This window comes from Periplaneta americana, chromosome 10 (assembly GCF_040183065.1).
Source record: "Periplaneta americana isolate PAMFEO1 chromosome 10, P.americana_PAMFEO1_priV1, whole genome shotgun sequence".
NCBI classification, from domain to species: domain Eukaryota; kingdom Metazoa; phylum Arthropoda; class Insecta; order Blattodea; family Blattidae; genus Periplaneta; species Periplaneta americana.
Window position 1 is genome coordinate 150,062,932 of NC_091126.1, and position 24,213 is coordinate 150,087,144.

The 24,213-nt window shown below is 34.0% G+C and overlaps 1 protein-coding gene across 3 annotated transcripts in view; it reads right to left on the minus strand.

Moving 5' to 3' along the window:
* LOC138708097 (terminal uridylyltransferase 4-like) overlaps window positions 1–24,213 on the minus strand; it is a 116,572-nt gene that overhangs the window by 73,823 nt on the left and 18,536 nt on the right. For 2 of the 3 annotated variants that reach the window (XM_069838281.1, XM_069838282.1), the window contains 4 exons: window positions 21,307–21,404; window positions 16,629–17,149; window positions 3,428–3,544; window positions 396–573 (listed from right to left, as the gene is read on the minus strand). In XM_069838281.1, coding sequence (XP_069694382.1) covers window positions 396–573; window positions 3,428–3,544; window positions 16,629–17,129 — 796 coding nt within the window. In that variant the 5' untranslated portion in view covers window positions 17,130–17,149; window positions 21,307–21,404. The remainder of the gene's footprint in view (window positions 1–395; window positions 574–3,427; window positions 3,545–16,628; window positions 17,150–21,306; window positions 21,405–24,213) is intronic. The other variant, XM_069838283.1, reaches the window with a different exon arrangement.

The following is a 24,213-nucleotide window of genomic DNA, read 5'->3' on the forward strand; positions in this document are numbered from 1 at the left end:
AAATTACATTTTCTTGGGGAAGTTATAGTTTTAGGTTCACTATAACCGAAGAGAGGGTTCACTATAAACGGAAATATTAATGTAGGCCTACTTTATAATGTATACGGGTTGGGACCAACGATTTAGGTTCACTATAATCGAGTTCACTATATCCAGAGTTGACTGTAATAGGAAAATTGAAGGGATCAAGAAGAAGGGTTGTAAATGACGGGAAAATCTTAATTGCGGGAATGCAAAAGAGGGTTCGACTGTACTCAGCAACAGTGAAGCTGATGGTGATATTATCATAAAGAAAGTCTTTTAACACTAACAACTGTAATTTACTTTAGTCTACTTCTTATTATGGAGAAAATTAAACAAAATTAGCACCGAGAAATAAATAAATTTTAACATACCAGGCTTCTTGTCTGAGATCAGTGTTCCAACTGATGTTGCAATCTCCTGCCTTAACACGAGTTCTTCCTTACTCAGTCCATACTTGTTGAACTCCTCCTTTAGAAGGTTAGAAATTGATGCTAGCATGCCATGTGTCGGTTGTGGAAGGTTTATTAAAGTTTGGCGATCGGCTTCTCCCTGTAATTAAAATACAGTAGTAACAAAGAACTTTGTAGCTTCTTCTCCTCTCCCAGAGAACCAGAGAAACGATGTTGGTAGAAAGTAATGTACGGTATACTTTAAGAACTTGATCAAGTCACTGAAGACTTCAAGTACACATGAGCTAATTTAATTACTTTTCACTGTATGTAGCATTGCTCTTAACTTTAATTCTTACCTGATTTAGGTGCAACTGCATGCATACACTACAGTGTGATTCCTGATGTTCCATCAGCACATTACGAGCTGATTTTTTAAGTCATTTAGAGTAAGAGGTGTCCAGTTTTGAATTTGCGAGTGAATATTATATTACCACAGTCTACTATATACAGCCACGAAGCTCAATACTTACTAAATATGCATCCATAGATAGTTGCTCACCACCAGGATTGCTACTATCGCCCCATCACAGACCCTTTCCATAGCAGACGATAAAATGTATTGTACTTTCGATATCGTGTTCTTTTGAAAAAATTAACACCTTCCTTTCACTATTGAAATATGAAATACATAAGGTTTATATATTATTTTCATAAAGTAAACTCACGTACCTGGATCTTTCGGAAGAAGGATAACTCTGACATTTTTTTCTTACAATTTACAGTGCTACAAATGTCTCTTTGTCCCATATTATTATTCAAATTATTGTATTATAGCCATTTACAGTTATTACAGCCGATAACGAACATTTCACAGTTTATACAACTTTTCACAACAATGCAAAATATGGCACGGTTAATGCCTTTTCGATCTAGACAGCCGTAATGTATGTTCGGGTTTTCTATTTCAGTGTATGGAGCTCAGTGAAACTTTATTGCGTATCATTGCTAAGTTTTATTTAGTGTAATGTGTCCATAAGTTCCATTTACTTCTTGTTGCATAGTATGTTGCAGAAATAATTGTAAAACTGTGTTATTTTAATGTGAAGAGAATTTTACACGTTAACAATCTGTTTGCATCAACATTTTAAGTTTAGAATTGAAGCTATTTTGAGGTTTAATAAAAAATAATTTATATTGTGATTTTAATTTAGCACATCTACCTTCCTTAACTGTAGACAGAAAATTTACCATACCACTCCTATGAAATTAGTGTACTACGATTGTGTTACTTCGTCTCTAGGTAGTAGATAAATACAGTAATTCAGTACTCAATTGCAGTATTAAAATACAGATGAATTGAATGTGTGGGGTATCATACATGACATTATGTTTAATTATAATGTATAATTGCGAATATAGGAATATAATTTAAATATAGTAAACATATCCTATAATTTCCATATGACATAACATACATATGTAATGGCAGGGCATTGAAGACAACTAAAATAAGACAGAAAGGGGCAACTGGTACAGTAAACATAACCTATAATTTCAAGATATCTAAATATCTGTGTGGTCCAACTGAAAATTATTGAATCGTGCATAAATGAATGTACAAGAATTTCGCAATATTTAATCGAAATAAAGGCAGGTATTACACATACGAACAACGTAAATTTCACATCAAAAATATTACACCTTAACTCGCAAGTGAATTATGTCTGAAGTGTCTCATAATCATTATTTTAAATTTTATTAATGCAATTACACTACATTTTAGATATATATATATATATATATTACTCTTTATGCATTCCAACTAATTTATATGGTTGAAACGCCGTCCTTCGTGATCTGGTTAAGCGAGTCACATGGTCTGCCTTACGGCAGTGGCACAGTCTATTGTTCCTAGTACTCACAGTGCTCCAAGCAGCTACCAACTATCGCGAGAAATGCAAAAAATAATCCCAAGCTTCGTGACTGTATATACTAGACTGTGATATTACTGTAAACATGGTCATTATTAAAATGTTTTCATACCAGAAATCAATGTGCTCTCGATTAGCTAGCTGTTGAACATTAAGGTCCTATAGGATTCACATGCATGGGGACACGTGCATTGAAGGGGAATGTGAAATAAAAAAAAAAATATGTTATGAATTCAGTTTTGCGCAGAAAGAGCAAACTCTACCAGATACAAATATACCATTCATAAATTACGGATCATTCTTTTATTTTCTGGAAAATAAAATAACAATAAAAATTACTTTTAAAACTAAAAATGTTGTGCAGTCCCGAGAACTGGTATTCATTCATTCATTCATTCATTCATTCATTCATTCATTTTATTCCTTAGATCTTACATGAGCAATGAAGCTTTAAGATGTGGAACAAGTCAACATTTTACAATATTACAATTACAATTTTTACAAATTTTTATAGTTTTACAATTTAGCAATTTTCTACAATTTTTACAATTTTGTGCAATTTTTTACATTTTTTTTTTTTTTTTTTTTTTTTTTTTTTTTTTTTTTTTTTTGGTGAGATGTAGTGAGATGAGATGAGGTCCGAGGATTCGCCAAAATATTACCCGGCATTAGTGACGTCAAACTGTCTGGGCTCAACATATTTGGGGTTCAACAGTACCTGTTAGGTGACTAAGAATGAACACTACGCTTATCAGGAATGATATTAAAGAGTAAAAAATAATTAACGACTTGAAGACCTTCCTGGTCCAATAAAAGAAGAATGCACGTCACTGAAAGTGTACCTTTTTAAAATAAAAATGCACACCACTGAAAATAGACTTTCTTAAATAGAAGGACGCACACCACTGAAAATAGGCTGTTTTACGTAGAAGAATGCACGCCACTGAAAATTGACGAGTACCGTATATTAACTGACGTAGTTTACCAAATAGTGGTGTTCAATTTATGCAAAAACAATAGTACATGTAACGTACTTGGCATTAAGTTGGCCTATTCACATACAACATTGTTAGCAATTACCTCCAAGGCTTTGCAGTGTCGTTTGTCAGCAATATGATTATCTACAACAGTCAAGTTGTCACAATGATACTTGCACAGCTTGCACAAAAATACTGCTTTCGGATTTTTGGCTGATTTCTGTAAGAAATAAAACACAACTAAAATATTTATGTTATATTTTTAATCTGCTCATGTTTCAGGTTAAGGGTAAATGGCGTTCTTGTCCAGCATACTGCATGCTTCCCGGGAATAAGCTGCATTAACTTCATAGGTAATTCCTGCATGACGACATGAGACGTGAAAATGTTAAGCATGTCCTGAGATTGGAGAAAATTATTTTACATAAAATACAGAATTAAATATATGCTGACTTAATGCCTGTCTAAGTTAGGGTCAAGTAACTTTTGAATGTTCCTTTTCCAAATCTCTTTTTAAGGTTAGTTTAAACTGAATCCTGATATATTGCTTTCTCCAAAATGTGCAACAGCTAATGAAATTAAATATGTTATGGCTGCTAAAAAACAAATAACCATAAAGGTAAAGTAATGAAATGACAGCATCAGGAACAAAGAAGCATTCATATGGAGGGCTGGTTTTAAAATAACTATAGGGAATAATACGATATTAATTCCAATTAACTTGTAATAACCCAAAACATTGTTTTGCTTTTCTTTGGAGCTTCCCATGCTAGTGAATCCAAAATAACATTTATACCATACAGAGAGTGTATTGCAACAGGCTTTCAACCATGTGTTGTTTAATTTTCATCTCACCAACGGTGTAGGTAGTTAATTAGTGGTAGCCAATGGAGTAGATGACCCTCGAGTGGTACTAGTCTGAAGATGGAACCTGTAAATTGTTTTAAAATTAAATCTCAACATGCATCTGAAAAAACCCAAAAATCATAATTAAATCACCATTAACAAGAAAAATCTCTCATCAAAAATCCCATTTTTCTTCTGATTTTCTCCTCTCATGCTGAAAAGGAAGCCTTAAAATGCATATTTCTGAAATAAACGGCGGGCATTATAGTAATTTCCCGTGTAGATTATGAAAATATGAATATATGATTAAATGATACTTCTTACATTTTTTAATTTTCCCTATAGTCTGTAGTCAATTTATGGACCAGTATGTTAAAGAAATAATGCCAGCGTAAGTGTGAAATCCACTCTAATGTACACACTATTTGGCTCTGGTCTCCGCTGATAAAGAGCATGCATGAATGCATGCAATATAACCAGTGGCAATTTCGATCTGTATCCTCCTGCATAGTACGACACCTATAACCTTTATTAATAAGAGCACGCACATAATCATTTTTAGTTCCCCACAAATATAGTTGCACACAACAAGGTCTGGGGAATGTGCAGGCCATAACACTCTAGAAATTATCGTGTTATCAAAGATTTCCCCTTTTAATTCGAAAGAATCATTAGCAGTATGCACTGTGGTATAGTCTTGTTGAAAATACGTTTTTTTGCCCCTCATTATCTGAGAACAATTGAAAAAACAACACGTATATTTGTATTAGTATTTATTTATTTAACCTGGTAGAGATAAGGCCGTCAGGCCTTCTCTGCCCCTCTACCAGGGTACAGTACCTCTCTCAATTTACCCTTATCTCAAAGAAATTTGGGCCCTGTTATTCTTCTTACAGTTACAGCACGCCATACGCCAATTTTGTTAATGTGCACGGGAACTTAGTGTATCAGGGTGTCCACTTCAATTGGTAAAAAAAAAAAAAAATCCAAAACTTTTCCCTGAGTTCCCCTAATCAAAATTTTAGGTTTCCTTGACCAACCAGTGTCATGAATAAAGAATGTTGAGCTCTCTGCTCTAGATGATTTTTTTCCCTCTTTTTTTTTTTTTTTAAAGAAAAGAAAGCGGGGAAAGCCAGCCTTCACCATCTCCATAGTTGGCTAACTCTGCACTTCCTGACATTCATTTTTCTTTTTAATTTGTTTTTATATTTATTTTACAAACTTCATGCAATTTATAAAACAATTCTTAATTAAAAACCAACTCAGAAAACTTGAATTGCTGTCAAGAATACAACTCTAACATTTTTCAGTAAAGTGTTAAAACATGGTATAAAACAAATAATAGTTTGTCATCCCAAAAATTTCTGACTCCGATTTTAGGAGTAATCATTACTGAAGAGATTAGAAACATGATAATTTGAAAATATACACTGCTTAACTATAATGATATTATTTCTCAAACTTTAACAATGAAAATATGAAACAAGTTAAAAAATATCGCATAACTGAACCAGAAGTAGACAAAGTGACATAAATTTACTTGTGTCACACACCTGAAAAAAATGCTACTATAACATTGTTACAACAGGTAGAGCATAAAATTGTCACCTCAAGTTTCATCATTCGAGAAATTTTTCTGACTTTTCAAGAATCAGAACGATACCCATGACTTTCCATTACCAAATTCAACTTCCTTGACTACATGTGGACACCCTGTGTATTATTCGGAGATTATTCTGTGCTACTCCAGTATCTACTATTCTGTGAAGCAACATTATCACGTAAATGAAATCATTCCTCATCAGAGAAAATTAAAGAAATTCACTCGACTTAATGTTGTCGTGTGGCCATTTAATTCTCGGACTATAGCCACTTTGCAAGATTTCAATCTCAAAAGTTTGGTAGCCACTTTTAAACATCTACTTCCTGTGAAACACGATGTACAGGTTTCTTTGGAGAATGTCCAATTATGCACCAATTTCATCGAGTTTCTGTTTCATTAGAAGCCTTTGTTTTGGCTCTGGAATTCTAGCATTCAGCAATCCTGTTTTCCTTATCTAAGAAGAAGTCTGTTTCTTTACTTGGAATTGGAATGCCAGGAAATCTCTAACATGTTTTCACAATGTGTCACATTTAAAAATTCTTTGTTCTAGCATCAACTATTTGACTGGAATTTTAATGGTCCAACAAACTTAACAAATTTAATGCAGATTCACTGAAATTACACCCTAAAGAATAAACACTAAAATTAACTATACATCTTGATCTTTAAGAGACTTATCATACTGCACAACAAGTCATGATTTTTAAGACTTCTCACACTAAACTCTCCATGATGAATATAAACTGAGAGACATACATACGCATTATGTGGATTTGAGGTGGTGTGACATCAGCCAACTGAAATTTGGCCCACTCTCTCATCCCAGACCCAAAATGAACGATCAGTATATTTCGCAATTTTTTTATGGATTACTCCTTTATAACGTGAAATTTGGACATTGTGAGAAACACAATCAAAATCTGAACTTTTTTGTAAATATACCAAGCATACCATTCTTTTCAATGTGAATGTTTATCAAATACTGCTTCATTTGTGGAACATTTGTAATGTAAAGAATAGTTCTCAACATACTATTGTAGTTTTCTGTAGATTATAAAATCAACTGGGTGAAGTCAATATTATTATATAATTATTTCACACGAATTTCAAGTTACAGGTTGCTATTGGGGAACAAATGCATTACGAATCAAAATATAATTATTGGAAATTAGAAGAGAGTTATCCAGCACAGCAAAATAATAAGATAGAAATAAACAATTTTAAACATATTTATGCTGGAGATTAAAATAATTATCAACAATGGCAGCAGAGGGGGGGGGGGAAGTGTTGATATTGCTAATATTACTTAAACAATGTACATTTGAAGGAACTAATTTATAACTCTAATCTTCATATTGAGGAAAACTATCTTCTAAATTTCATGTTGAAGATATACCGATAAGCTGTCACAATTTGACTATAATTATATGTATATTTACCGCCTTTGCTTATCATACAAAATGAATGAGTTAATTAGTCATATTTTCCTCATTAACGTTTTCGGTACGTAACTTGTACCATCTTCAGATGTTTGTATATTATTTTAATTGTAAACCAAGCCTGTGGGTGCATGTATCTGGACTGAAATGGTCAGTGTTTTTGTGTATGCTGTGCGGTGTCGGTGAAGTGTTGTCATGATTACACAAATGATCACCTTAACTCTTATATGCTATTTGGTACCACACTTTATCAAACTTGAATTGCAATGTTTCTGTCGTTGTTTAAAACACTATGTAAGACACTGTTTAAAAACTGTTTAAAACGATTTAAAATATTTAAAAGCACTTAGTTTTTACATCACTTTGACTATGTGAAGTATGTGATCACTGCTGGTTGGAAGTTAGATGAGGCACTTGTGGTGATCTTGTTTAGCGTTGAGTTGGACGCAAGGTCGTGACATGATTATGTTTCTAAAAGTGATGTTGAGACACTTCTATTAGATTGATGGCTTATGTAATATTATAACAGGATGAAGATTGTCAGGTCCGTGGCTATAGTATCGCCTGGCGTGTAGTTATGGATGTATTGGTCTGCTCAGCCTAGCATCAAGCACGAGCAGACCAATACATCCATAACTACACGCCAGGCGATACTATAGCCACAGACCTGACAATCTTCATCCTGTTATAATATTACATAAGCCATCAATCTAATAGAAGTGTCTCAACATCACTTTTAGAAACATAGTCATGTCACGACCTTGCGTCCAACTCAACGCTAAACAAGATCACCACAAGTGCCTCATCTAACTTCCAACCAGCAGTGATCACATACTTCACATAGTCAAAGTGATGTAAAAACTAAGTGCTTTTAAATATTTTTAAATCGTTTTAAACAGTTTTTAAACAGTGTCTTACATAGTGTTTTAAACAACGACAGAAACATTGCAATTCAAGTTTGATAAAGTGTGGTACCAAATAGCATATAAGAGTTAAGGTGATCATTTGTGTAATCATGACAACACTTCACCGACACCGCACAGCATACACAAAAACACTGACCATTTCAGTCCAGATACATGCACCCACAGGCTTGGTTTACAATTAAAATAATATACAAACATCTGAAGATGGTACAAGTTACGTACCGAAAACGTTAATGAGGAAAATATGACTAATTAACTCATTCATTTTGTATGATAAGCAAAGGCGGTAAATATACATATAATTATCTTCTAAATGTTAAGGATACTTCAGTCCATAAGTATTTTAATAATATGTTTTAAATATTTTTTACATATTTTAAATATGCTTCATTTTTCAATTTATATAATTTTAAAATAATCTCTGGGAATGAATTATTTTGCTGCTATTAAAATTCTAACAAATTATCTAAAACTATTCACTGCAATTAATTTAGGCAAAGAGCAATTTGGAATTGCGGAAAAAGTTTTTAGAAAATTCCACCTTGTGTTCTTGGCCTGCTTACACACACTGCACAAGGCAGATATTGTTTAATTCATCTGTAGGAAGAAAAGAGTATGGAATTTGTTCAATTCCACTTCTCCTATACATTTCAACTGTTGCCCACTAACTGCCAACAAAGGTTACAACAACAAATTTGTTAGTAATTTATATAAAGATTTGGACAAAAAAAATTACCACTCAAATGGACAATATGGCACGATGTTGTTTAGTTAATTTTTTTTGTTTCGGACAAAATATAGCTATCCAATAAAGTTTGGACGAAAGGAAAATGCAGCATGGATCAGTCACCATTAATAGTGAGAAATAAATTTCGAGAAGGATATGACGAAGATCCTAGAAGCAGTTATTCGTTGCATTTGTGCGAAATTTGAGCAAACAAGTTCTACTACAAATGACTATAAGGAAACAATGGATGACATAGAAGCTTTCAAACAGAAAATAACATTGTGTATGTTCAAGAAGCAATCCTGAACAGTCCACAAAAGTCAACTTCTAGGCTAACTCTCAATGATCACTTCGTACAATTCTCTATTTCGATTTGGGAACGAGGCATTACCACATACAAATTATAATACAAGTACTTTCAAATGTCGATTAAATTGCCTGGATAGAAACTGCATAATTTTTTTGTGGAAATGGTATGAACAGATTCTTCTGTTCCGGTCTTTCTTTTTTGAAGACAGTTCATGTTAGTAGGAGGGTAAATAAATACAACTGCATTATTTGGAATACAGAGAATCCACATAACCTGAAAAAGCACATACGGGATTCTCCTAAGGTCAATGTATGGTATCATGTTTCTAAGCTAAGAATAGTCGGTCCATGTTGTTTTAATGCTCCGACTGTAAATAGCACCTCAAATACTGATTTCCTGAAAAATTTTGTATAAGACAATCTGCAACTAATCATTATAACATTATGGTTATATTCAACAAGATGGTGCATCCGAGCATTACTTCCTTGACTTTGTAGTTACTTCGACGATACATTTGATGAATATTGAATTGGCAGATCTGGGTCTTTACTATGGCCATGAAATTCACCTATTTAAGTCCCTGCAAATTTTGGTTAGGGGGAATGGCGAAGGAAGTGTATTTGCAACGAAACCTAGCAATGTTCATAACCTTAAAGAATGCATATCACTCATTACTCATGCTGTAGCATCAACAATACGTCAAGGAGTTATGAATTCAATAGTGGGAAGAATGCTGTGCAGTGACAACTGAGAATCTGAGGTTAAAGAGAGTATTAGTTTATATTTTTATAATGTATAATCTATTAAATGCATATTAAAAGCAGTTCCCATTTGAGTGATAACATTTTTTGTCCCACTTGTGTAAGGAAAAGTATTCAACATTCTTCATGCACTTACAATTACTAAGTATGGAGCTATAATGAAATGCTTAAGAGAGGAATTCAACAACTGGGCACTCAAAGATGCTTCATCTCTACATCAGCTAGTAATTTGCTGGGAATATATTCTAATGTAGAAAATTAAGAAATCAATCCTCCAGGGAATTAATTGCATGAATGAATGAGAACATTAATTTAACCAATTTCACAAATTCAAAACCATACATGAACTATTACACCTAATACAAAATTACTATCATGTAAATATAGGGTTGCCATAATGAAGAAACATAAAACCAGGACATGAATGACATGCCATTTGATCAACAACAGGAAACACATGAATTTCTAAGAAACTTATACTGTATTTAATATGGACACTAATTGGCCAGGGTGGCAGGTTCGATCCCGGTCCAGGTCGATGGGATATAAGTGTGCTTAAATGCGATAGGCTCATGTCAGTAGATTTTCCTCCCCAGGCAGGATTCGAACCACGAAAGTCTTAGTTACCAGTCTATCGTGCTCTGGAGTGAACAAGGCTCTGAAATCAGCTACAAGGGTTGGTCCGGTTTTTTTTTTTTTGCCACTACTGTACATCACACAGTATATTTTCATAACTTATTTCTATGAATTAAAAGGGAAAAATCATTCCTGTTCTTTTTTTCATTCCACCTCAAGCACTGTTTCTAGTACTTCAAACAATTACCACCGTGGTAGTAGTAGTTTGCAAGGCAATATGTTAACATAATGGCTAGGAATAAAACAGACGGATTTATAAAGCAACTTGATTTCTAGTCCACATCGCCTAACAAAAATAATTTCGATTAATTCCAGTACATTAAAGAACTTATGGAAAATTTAGCTATATATGACAGACAATAATGAGTTTCTTTTTGCGGACATGGAATTAAGTTTCCATAATTTTAAACAACAGTTTTTTTTAACTATTTTTCGGGAAAACTCAAAACAATTATAACAATCACAGATGTAGTGAATCCGTTTTTAGATAACTGCATTCAACTGGCTGAAATTCCATAAAATATGAAGGATAAACACATTGAAGTATCTACTGATGAAAAGTTTAAACTAGACTTTTTTTTCGCAGAGCATAGACCAGTTTTAAATCAAAAGAATGCAAAAATACTCCGAACTTGCAAAACTATGTAGTTCTTAATTCGTTTATAATATTTTCAACTTCGTAATATATGCAAAATAAGCTTCTTGTCTATGATCACAAACAAAACAAATGCGAGAAATTTCCTTGAACTTGAAAATGATATCATTGTGTGTATGGAATACAGAGTCAAGATTAAACAAGCTACTTTATCAAAAAACAGACACTATTATCGCATTAATCATTTCTTACTTTATAACTACTAAAGCATTTTTTATCCTTATGTTCAATGTTGTTTAGGTTCATGTTTCTAAGTACAAAATAAATGTATATTATAAGACTTTTTTCGTCTTATTTTTTAATCCCCCTTCAGCTCCTTACACCACCCCCACTTTGAAAACCACTGGATTTGCTCATATTGGATTGAAGGAAAACCCCGGAAAAAACCTCAACCAGGTAACTTGCCCCGACCGGGATTCGAATCCTGACCACCTGGTTTCACAGCCAGACACACTAACCATTACTCCACAGATGTGGACAACAGGTCCTCTTAATTTCATGCAGACGAGAAATAACCATTTTGATTTGAAACTTTTTTTTGCGTCTTCACACATACTACACACAAATCAACAACAAAATTACTGTACTGATAATCATGCACAGCAATTGCCTAAGGCCATGTCCTGCATGGGATGCAGGGCTGAGTGTACATTTACTTCAAGCAACAATGTTCAAACGTTACCATGAAATGAGAGTTAACTATGTAAGCTTTATTTGTCTTCATGCGCAAGCAAAGCTACAAATAGCAATACTCTTATTTCAATCCTGTTTGAATCTTGATGCGGCAACAATCAGCTTCTCAAAATGGACTACATTGAGGTTTTAATTACTGAGGTACAAAAAAGACAAGAGATATACGTGATAAATAATATGACAACAGATTCATATGAAATCACAGTATTGCATTAAGGTAGCAGCAGCGGTGAATATTCCAAGTAAATTATATATACATTTATGCTCGACCATGCCGAAATGTAGTACTTATACACCTGGCAGTAGCCCTTTAATGCACCTCATTAAAGTACACCTATTCATTATAATTCAGTTGTTCAGCCAATGAGAAATCACCATTGTACCATTATGAAACCGCAAATATCGATTATTCTCGGATAAGCAATCAAAAGACAATTAGCGAAAAGTCACGGAGTCTGGAAATCCAATACTGTCGCAGAAGGTTATGTTCTGTTATTATAATAATTAGCGTTAATTGTAAATAATATTCAAATAAATTCAATTTGTCATCGCGTTTTTCAATTCTAAATCAATTTCCAGATTATATCAAGACTAATCTTCATGTTATTCTCTAGATTATATCAAGGTCAATCACATTCGTGCCTCGGAAAAAATCAATACTTTCGCGTCTGCGCACATCTCACAATTCAGATCAGTTCCGCTCTTCACTTACATAACCATAACATGAATACTTACGAATAATTTCAAGTTAGAAATATGGTCGAGCATAAAAAGTCGTATGAAACTTGCTTATAATGGTAATTAAGACGCTCATATGAAAGTTATGAAACTCGCTTGCACTCGTTTCATAAACAAACATACTCGCGTCTTAATTACTACCATTATAGGCTCGTTGCATAATGTACTATTTTGTGTTATGAATTTTGTAATGATATACTTGTCACTTGTTGTGAGGTCTTCTCTTATTTAACATCAGATGTTTTTCACACAATCTTAAAATAAAATAAATATTTCCTTATTCCTTCTCTCTCAAAAATTACATGTCAATTTAAAAGCCTCTTTTGAGTTAAAAGAGGAATAATTACAGTATGTTCACGAATGTCTGTGGTAAGTAAAATGTTGCAAATAAAAAAGTCTTAACCCCTTACCACATACTGGGACAGATATGGCACATACCGGTTTTATTTTCATATAACTTATAATATAAGCATGTAACATTTCAAACTGCATACTGGGACAGATATGGCACACTGTCAATAACTGAATTTGACCATATGTGACATCAGTTGAGAAAGAATGAACTACTTAAGTTATCTGAATATTAAACCAGTGTGTGCAAAACTGTCCCATGCAGTAAGGGGTTAACTTTATTATTCGCCTGTTCTCGAGAATCAGCTGTTGAAAGTTCGTCGGCAAATCAGAGATAATTCTTTTCAATTTATTCACCATGTAATCAGAAATACCCACTGTCATTTTTGTGTAGGCCTACTTTTTGAGCTTATTTGAAAACTTCCTGAGAACGGGCCAAAGATGATTAAATTCTCCATAGTCTTGTCTTTCTCTTCTGTTCTACTTTGGAAAAAAAATATGCACTCAAGCTGTCTAGTAACAAGAAATCCATTGTCCTCTTGTTCGCCATGATTAAAAAAGATTTGAGTAAACATGTGACGATCTTGTCACTGTTGCCCACATTCAGAAGGCAGACACCTGAAATGTGACAAAGCATGTCACTTGAATTCACTTGAAGTAGTCGCATGCTGGCAATCATCCCTGCCTCCCACACAGGACATGGCATAAGAATAAAATTACTTTTAATTGAAACAGAAGACGTCGTTAGTGTTTTAAATTTATTTCTTCATTGTCACATATCAAAAGACACTGACATTAATTAATTAAGAGACTATTCATTATTCTACAACACGATATCTGTGTAAACAGTAAGAGAAAAGAATAAAAGAAAAATAAAAACGATTGGATCTACGACATAATGCCAGTAGATACAGGGTTTCAAGGTGTCGCATATGAAATACATACGGGACACATTTTCAAACCTTAAATACTATATGGGACCCCTGGCAACCCTATTAACTAGTGGCGATATTACTAGACTGACCAGACATCCCCAATTTCCGGGGAGAGTCCCTGGTTTTGAGTTGCTGTCCCTGGGGAGCAAATGTCCCTGGTTTTGTCCCCGGAATTTAATTTTGTCCCCAGAAGCTTTGATTTTGTTTCAATAAAATTCTACACATAAGTATTTAAGGATCATGATGGAACTGCTGTGATTCATGCACATTTCTGAACATTTCTCAGTATCAGACAGAAGAACCCGCGAGGCACAGTATGAGATATTCTGCACTCTTTGAGAAGAACATAGCATCTTTATCTTCGGTCATCTCAGAATTTGCGTTGCGCAGAAGCGTTAGAATTGCCACAGCGTCCATTTGTAAGTAGTTCAAAAAATGAGAAATTTTGTGACAAACCACCAGGTGAAAAGTGGTATGATATTTTTCAACATTCCAAGAAAAAATTCATTCTGTTTGAAAATCTTCTCAAAATAATGTCAATCATGTGTCTTCCAGTCAGTAATTCATCAGTTAAAAGATTTTTCTCCACAGTGAGCTCAATCTGGACTGATAAAAAGACAGAAAAGAAAGTTGAAACAGTTAAAGCTTTGTTAGGTCTACAAATGAAAAAAAAAAAAAAAAAAAACACTTTCATTCCTCATTTGAAGAACTTAGTGTGAAGCTGTATAGGAATGAACAGATCCTTAGACAAGTACTTGTAAAATGTGTGTGTTCGAGTTCAGGGTGAAAGATTCGATGCATGCATCAATACTGAAATTTAATTCTTAGTGGCTATAATTATCTATATATGTGTGTTTATGCATTTAATTCAAACTGTTAAGATACTCTATAAATTTAGTATGCAAAGTTCTATCGTATCTATTGTTACACGTATTTTCTTTAACATTTCAACGGAGAGTGACTAGGTAAGCATTTGTGGTATTTCTTGAAATTGTTGATGTCCCCTGCTGGACCATAAAAAATCTGGTTAGCCTAGACATTACTGACAAATTTATCGTGTTTGATATGCGCAATTGTAAGGCTCTGAAGGTCCAACTCAGGGACTGGGGAAGACAAATAGGCTATTTGTAATCAGAATCAAGACTGGGAATCAAATCAGGTCCTTCCTCAGTAATGTAACACTAAAATGTCATGACAGAATTATGGCAACACAGGAGATGTATAGGGTGGATGGCAAGAGATTATTTTCACCTGGGTTGCACAGAGTTGTTTACCAGAAAACATGTACAGGGACATCATTTTATTTTTAATTCAATTTTTATTGTACCTGAGTTTTTGAATGTACTTCACTCCCACCCCCTCTAGTAGTAAACTTCCAACCGTCCTCCACACAGAACCAAGGCGCATATGCAGTACTGAGTTAGTGAGTATAGTACGTTCCAGAAATATGTTCGCTTTTTCCAGTGACGAAAGAACTTTCAATATTGAATCATATTTTCGCACAGGTACTGTCGTCAGTTTGCCTATGTCGCATCCCTGTTTCCCCCACCTGCTTCTATTCGCCCCTCTATAAAGTCTAGTAGCTGGGCTGTCTTAGCTCTTTTCTGAAAACATTAATCTCTGTTAGGAATTGGACGTCTGTGTAATATTATACAACTGTTTAAAATAACTTAAATAAAAGGGCCTCGTTAAGTAATTAACTGTCACATGAATTCCCCCCCCCTTCTACGACCCTGCGACAAATCCACTTGAATGGACAGTAGATAGCATTTCTGAGTAATTTTATCTTATCGGATCGGGCAGAAGTGAAGATTAAATTTACAGTACGTAAGGTACTCTTTTATAGAGCAGGTATAGAATTATTTCAACATGAGTTACTCGTACAAAGGACGAAACTGGTAATTGGAATTAGATGCAATAGTCTATAGTGCGATAATATGTACAAAAGAACTGAATCCTGTACCAAAATGAACGGCCATCATTTTCAAAAATGTGTTTAAATATCCATATTACGATTATTTTTCAATTTAACTTCATTCTCTATATTGTACGCTAATGTGCTGTAACAGTACAATATACACTGCATAATTAATATGTCTGAAAGGATAGCTCAATTCGTGAGTAAAAACACTAAGTGTTAATACAGTACTGTACTTTGATTAAACAAAAACCTAATGAAAATTATCAAACTCAAAATTGCGATATTTCCTAGTTTACATAAATGGATGAACTACTTTTCTTCTCGCCTATATGTAGTAAAATGATTTGTATTTTACGCCAGTATCATCAAACTCCAGTCTTGGAAGGGGGAGCAAGTGGTGTTTCCGGTTCTAGACCTTTAATCCGAAGATATAGCCAGGTTAATATTAAAAATGTTAGTAAAAATAAAATGATGTCCCTGTATTTGCCAACAGATCTTTTTTCTTTGCAGAAATTTTTAGAAACTGTCCAAACCTGTCAGTTCAAATTAACTTTCTTCACAAAACTGAATGTTTGTTTTGTGACTTCCTTTCTTATAACTAACACTGCATCATTTAGTATATTTTTAAACCAATATGCAACAAAAACATAATATAAATGAAATCAACTAAAACAATCAGAAGTGTCATGTTGATGACTTAAATGATCTGAAGGGTCAGCTTAAGCTTAAACATCAGAAACATTATCACAAAAATGACATTCACCTTCGAGAGGACGACAATTTGGTTCTGTTCCAAAATCTTCTTTTTCCTGGAATCTAGAACTGGGGGTGGCAGTGGTTCCTCGACTTTTGCTCGGGGTGAAGGCTTCTGATTCTGAGTGGCAGCAGCTCCTTCTGGGGGTGATACTGTCTGAACATTGCCTGTTTGAGCATTGCCTGTTTGAGCATTGCCTGTTTGAAAACCGCCCGTTAGAACATTGCCTGTATGAGAACTGCCTGTTAGAACATTGCCTGTGCCTGTTTGAACACTGAATGCAATAGCAGATGGTAATGAACCTGCATCTGCAGTCTTCTTTTTCTTACTCCTCCTTTTGCGCTTTTTCTTGTCAGTCATCAAAATGTCCCATCTTACATTAGTCAAGGGATCATCTTTTTGAGCATCTGCTTGCAAATGATTTTCATTCTGCTGCTGTTTCTTCTTCTCCTTTGTTATATTTGTCTGCTTAATTTTTGGTTGAGCTCCATTGCTAGAAGTTTCAGCCATGATTCTAAAGTATTTAGAATCTGAAAGGAAATTGATTACAATTAGAACGAATTTTTGGACAACCTAATAAAAACTTGGCTACTAATTTGTGATAACAAGAAAAGTAACAATTCTTCACAACAATTCACAGCGAAAATTTTTTACTGTTAAGACCTTTTTTTTTTTTAATCATGTAATGACAAACTTAGAGTTTAACCACTTCCCTTATTATCCCGAGTTAACTCGGGTTGCTAACGTGTCAAAATTTATTAACCTGAGTTAACTTGTATTTCATAGTGATTTTTTAAGTATGTAAGAAAATTAGTGATGTACAGTGATTCTGCAGTATTAAATGACCTCTTTACGAAAATAAAAAAATATGACACTTTTTTTCACAAAACTGGTAAAATATATAGTAAGGGAAGAGGTTAATCACAGTCTACTATATACAGTCACGAAGCTCAATATTTAATAAATATACATCCATAGATAGATGCTAACCACCTGGATCGCTACTATCGCCTCATCACAGACACTTTCCCTAGCAGACGATAAAATGTATTGTACTTTCGATATCATGTTCTTTTGAAAAAATTAACACGTTCCTTCCACAATTAAATATGAAATATATAAGGTTTATATATTATTTTCATAAATTATAGGCCTATATCATATGTTATAAACTCACCTTCCTGGATCTTTCGGAAGAGGGATAACTCTGACCTCTTTTTCTTACAATTTATAGTACTACAAACATCTCCTTGTCCCATATTATTATTCAAATTATTGTATTTTAGCCATTTACAATTACATCCGATAACGAACATTTCACAGTTTACACAACTTTTCACAACAATGCGAAATATAGCACACTCAATGCCTTTTCAATCTAGACCAGGCCATAATGTATGTTCGGATTTTCTATTTCATTGTATGGAGCTCGGTGAAATATTATATTATAACTTTATGGCATATCATTGCTAAGTTTTATTTAGTGTAATGTGTCCATAAGTTCTGTTTACGTCTTGTTGCATAGTATGTTGCAGAAATAATTAAAAAACTGTGTTATTTTAATGTGAAGAGATTTTACATGTTAACATAATCTGTTCGCATCAACATTTTAAGTTCAAAATGGAGGCTATTTTTAGGTTTAATAAAAAATAATTTATATTGTGATTTTAATTTAGCATATTTACCTTCCTTAATTGTAAGCAGAAAATTTACCATACCACTCTTATGAAATTAGTGTACGTACAATTGTGTTACTTTGTCTCTTAGGTAGTAGATAAATACAATAATTCAGTACTCAATTGTAGTATTAAAATACAGACAAATTGAATGTGTGGGGTAACATACATGACATTATGCTTAATTATAATGTATAATTGCGAATTTAGGAATATAAGTTAAATATAGTAAACATAACCTATAATTTGGATATGAATGGCAGGGCATTGGACACCAATAAAATTAGACAGAAATGGCCAACTGGTACAGTAAACATAATCCATAATTTCAACATATATAAATATCCGTGCGGTGCAACTGAAAATCACTGAATCATGCATAAATGAATGTACAAGAATTTCGCAATATTTAATCGAAATAAAGGCAAGTATTACACATACCAACAACGTAATTTTCACAACAAAAATAATATTACACCTTAACTCGCAAGTGAAATATGCCTGAAGTGTCTCATAATCATTGTTTTAAATTTTATTAATGCAATTACACTACATTTTAGAGAAATATATGTTACTCATTATGCAGTCCAATTAATTTCTTTGGTTGAAATGCTGCTCTTCGTGATTGGGTTAAGCGAGTTACATGGTCTGCCTTACAGCCTGTATTAGATCACGTTGGCAGTGGCACAGTCTATTGTTCCTAGTACTCACAGCACTCCAAGCGGCTAGCAACTATCGCGAAAAATGCAAAAAATCATCCCAAGCTTCGTGACTGTATATACTAGACTGTGGTTTAATTCTATTTAATAAGTACGAATTGCACTACACAAGTATAATACGTAGCAAATTCTGACACAAATTTAATACAAAATCATATATGAATGGCTCAGAGCCAAAGGCGACTAACCCACAATTACAAAATGAGTAAATAAGAGTTGAAATTAAGAGTATCCTGACAAAAATGATTGGTTTCACAATTTATTTTAATTGGTCTAAATTGAATAAATACAAAAAAATATCATGAATCTATAACAACAATGTACAGTTTTGAAAAAAAAGCTTAATAATGAACAATACAAAATTGTGGGTTGGTCGTATTTGGCTCTGAGCCCTTCATATGGTACTTTTCTACAAAACATGGATTTAATACAGTTGTCAGTACCTACTGTGCTAAAATAGCTGTGCTAACATTTATCTATCTTGAATGACTTTGAGAGGACAAGTTATCTATTTAATATGTCAAGAGTAGTATGCTTACTTTCATTCACTGAATTCTAATTTACAACTATTACATATCAATTGGCTAAATACTGTTGACAATGTTAGGTTATTTCGCAAACTTGCATATATAAATTACAACAGAATTTATTGAATAGTTATTTAATATTATTAACAGTAATATACCTCTTTTTGGTTTCAATTAAAAATAAGGATATTTTATCTAAATATCAGGCCGAAACTGATTGCAATTATTTGCTTCTTATTTAAGACATACTGAGTAATCTATACTTTTTTAATGCAACCCAAATATTATATTTAACTACTATCCTATGATGCCCATTCTAGTGATCCTTGATTTCATTCATGATATAATCCTATTAGTAGGATTAAACTTGCTTTTCCAGCATGCTTCTTGGAGCATTAAATATGTGTCTAAATTACAATATCATTTATCACAGAGAAACTTGTTAAAATAAAAATGTAATTACTTTTCTCATTACCTACATGAGAATAAATCGTTCAACAACTACTTCACTCTCAATAATAAAACTGCAATTGTAGAAAAAATATTATTAACCCAGTAGAAGGTGTATACACTTATAACATGAGGAGGTGCATGCGGTCAAAAAGACCGTGCCACTGAAAGTATGTCATTAAGCTCGACTTATTGATTTCGACTTGAGCATTTTGTCTCATGATATTATCTTCATTTTATACATTACAAGATTTTTAATAATATAACCTTGAAACATTTTATTACATATTCGCATTACATTTTTTCTGTTTCAAAAGTTAATTACAGTATTTATTTTTTATTTAACGATATAATCTAAATTGCAGCAACATAATGGTTGAATTAAATCTTTAAAACAATTGGGAAAAATATCATAGTGCTTTTATAAAAATAAAGTAACACAAGGAAAATTCTGCAGAAACGAATATTGCATTGTTATGTAGAAAATCAATATATATATATATATATATATATATATATATATATATATATATATATATAAACACACACGCACGCACCCACACACACATACACACAACCCCCACTTGCGCATGTGGAATTGCCTGTTATTATTTGGTTGAGAAGCTTTTGTCATCCAGTCTGCTCTCAAAAATGCTGAAAGTTAGAATTTATAAAACAATAATATTACCAGTTGACAAAATTAGGAACATTAAATCTAAACATTTGAGATGGGCAGGGCATGTAGCAAGTATGGGCGAATGCAGAAATGCACACAGAGTGTTAGTTGGGAGTCCAGAGGGAAAAAGACCTTTGGGGAGGCCGAGACGTAGATGGGAGGATAATATTAAAATGGATTTGAGGGAGGTGGGATATGATTGTAGAGACTGGATTAATCTTGCTCAGGATAGAGACCGATGGCGGGCTTATGTGAGGGCGGCAATGAACCTCTGAGTTCCTTAAGAACCATAAGTAAGCAGGCACGAGAACAATGAAAAGCAACTGATGTAGTCTGCATATATGCTAATGAATAATAGGCATATTGCTACTGCATCACATAATATAAGCATTCATGTCACATATGTATTTCCCCCTGCAGTTTCATCCCCCTCTCTTCATCTCCTGAGCAACAAAGAATAGTTCCTAACATTAGCTAATAATTTAAAACCACATAAAACATACTACCTACAAGATCTGTTCTTTTAGTGTTAGAAAATTAACAACCCATATGATTCAGCTGGTAAAAATTTTACAATTTCTTTCACATTGTCTGTCTTATGCTCTAAAGAGACTTCCAGAAATTTTGGTTTTCACTCACCTCAATGTTTTGGTGACCTCTCCAGTTATTCCTCCACCATCAGGCTCTGGTCTAATTAATTTCGTTAATCATGATTCATGGATCTCTTATCATTGTACCTTTGGGATATGGAAGAAGAAAAAACTATGAACAAATATATAATACATAATTATTATCAATACATATAAGCAGATTAATTAAATTTACAAGCATAAACAGTTCAACACTTGAGTTAACATCAATCATGGTCATGCCTTGCATTAGCATCAAAGAAGTATCACGACCTGACCCCACTCCTGTCTATTCATTTTGGACAGAAATCAGATAAGTAAAAAAGGGTATGAGTATGAGGATGGGGAAATTTAACAACTTTTTCTCTTGACATTAGAAAACTTTAAAATCATGGATGCACAAAGCTCCAAATTTTTTTTTTTTCAGTAGGTTATTTTATGACACTTTATCAACATCTTTGGTTATTTAGCGTCTGAATGAGATGAAGATGATAATGCCGGTGAAATGAGTCCGGGGTCCAGCACCGAAAGTTACCCAGCATCCAAAATTTTCAGGTACTCCTTTTTTTCCAGGAGCCACCATGTTTTACTCACACAAACAATACGAAAATCATTCCTGCTAAGATAAAGATATATTGGAATAGAATTTAACTGGGGGGGGGGGGGACGGATGACCCAGCACTGCGACCTATTGAGATCTATTACGCTAACCCTCAATATGGAATGAGTTGCATATAACATATCCCCTATGTGCACCGCCCTAACCATATGACTCCCATAACGACCGGTCCCTACACCCGACAGAATCCATATACCATTCCTGCTTCAGCAATTGCCCCAAGGCCCCCTGTCGGTCCGAGGCAAAACTCCTCCCCCGAGTAGGTCTGCCTTGGGTGCCATTGCAGAAGCCATCCAACATCACTGAACTACATTCCATGGAGGCCGGCCAAGAGAGTCAGCAGCTTTGTGAGGCTGCCGGCAGAGTGATCTGAAACCCCAGAAATGGGATGATGAAGAAAGGATGATGGGGAGGAAAGGAAGTGGCGAAGATGACTGGGGTTCCAATCGCCTGATAAAGTTACCTGATATTCATCCAAGGAGTGAGGGAAAAACCCCGAAAAAACCTCAACCTGGCAACTCGTCCTGAGTGGGAATCGAACCCAGGCCCGCTGGGTTCGGAGTTAGACTCGCTAACCCCTCAGCCACAACGGTGGACAAGATATATTCAAAATTATCATAATTAATTGATAAAATATATTACACATTTGAATTCCTTCCTACAAGTTTTTGTTAACATTATGTATCAGTCACAGCAACTTAAGAGACGTCAAGTCTTAAAAAATTTTAAACTTAATAAAAATATTTAATATAATTATAATAAATTTCATATGTTAAAATGAAAACTAGGCAGTAAGTTACCTAGTTGACTAATTTCGACTTTGTATCAGTCATCTTCAGAACTAGCAAGGTCCTTGCTTCTTTTGGTTTCTTCAGTTGTTTTGCTGGGGGATGCATTTGTGTTTGGTAGTGCAGAGTCAAATGGGGTGTGTGTTCTGAAATTTAGTTGTGTATTAAGGATATGTTGTGGGTGTGTTTTTGTGCGTCTGTATATTCGTACTGTTCTAGTGTGTTTAATTTATGGTTTTTCGGTGGGATGTGTAGGATTTTCATGTCTGTTTCTATGTTGCTGCAGTTGTGGTTGGTGTTTGTGATGTGTTCTGCATATGTGAAGGTAGTGTGTCAATTAGGTAATTTAACAACTACTTTTCATTTTAACATATATGAAAGTAGTTGTTATTACTATATTCTTAAGTGATACAAAATGTTAAGTTTGTAATCAAAATGTGTAATAAATAAAAATACTCAGGCACCACATAAAATTGTTTAGGCACCATGGCGACCTGGTGTGCAGAATTTGTCTACCCCAGCTTAAAATTATTTTATTAAGCAGTGCATTGAAGACAGTAATACATGAATAGTGAAACTGTTTATTACGCTGGGACTAAGAGAGGCTATATGGATATTTGATTTGTATCTGTATTCCATATTATGAATGTTCTGATTAGTGATAAAACATATTCATGTTTAACATAATTAATTAATCAATAAATGTACTCACAAGTTAATGGCAAGTTTTCAAAGTTTAGTAAATCTTTTTACAGAACGTCCTTTCATACATACTTGCCATTATTCTTAGGGCTTTCTTTTATAAAACAGAAATATTTCTATCTTCAAATAAGTTACTGTAGGCCAGAATATTAATCCACATTTAGTTACAGAATGAGGGTATGTCATTTTAAGGACATTTTTATTACCAATGGAGGCCACAGGCATTAACTTAGAATATATATTATTTTAATGTACCGAAGTACATATGATATTTCCATGCAGATATTCTGCGTCATCATACGATGAAAGAGTAATGGAACGAAGAAAAATTCTCTCCGGCGCCGGGATTTGAACTCGGGTTTTCAGCTCTATGTGCTGATGCTTTATCCACTAAGCCACACCGGATACCCACCCCGGCATCGGACAGAATCGTCTCAGATTAAGTTCCAACTCTTGGGTTCCCTCTAGTGGCCACCCTCTGCACTACATCATAGATGTCTATGAACGTAGGACTGAAGTCCACACATGTGCTGAGGTGTATTCGTTATGAGTGACTAGTTGGCTGGGATCCGACAGGGTGGGTATCCGGTGTGGCTTAGTGGATAAAGCATCAGCACGTAGAGCTGAAAACCCGGGTACAAATCCTGGCGCCGGAGAGAATTTTTCTCTGTTCCATTACTCTTTCATCATATGATGACGCAGAATATCTGCATGGAAATATCATATGTACTTCGGTACATTAAAATAATATATATGATATGCGTAAATCACTTCGTGATTTGAGACGGCGCTTATTCCGTCGGATCCC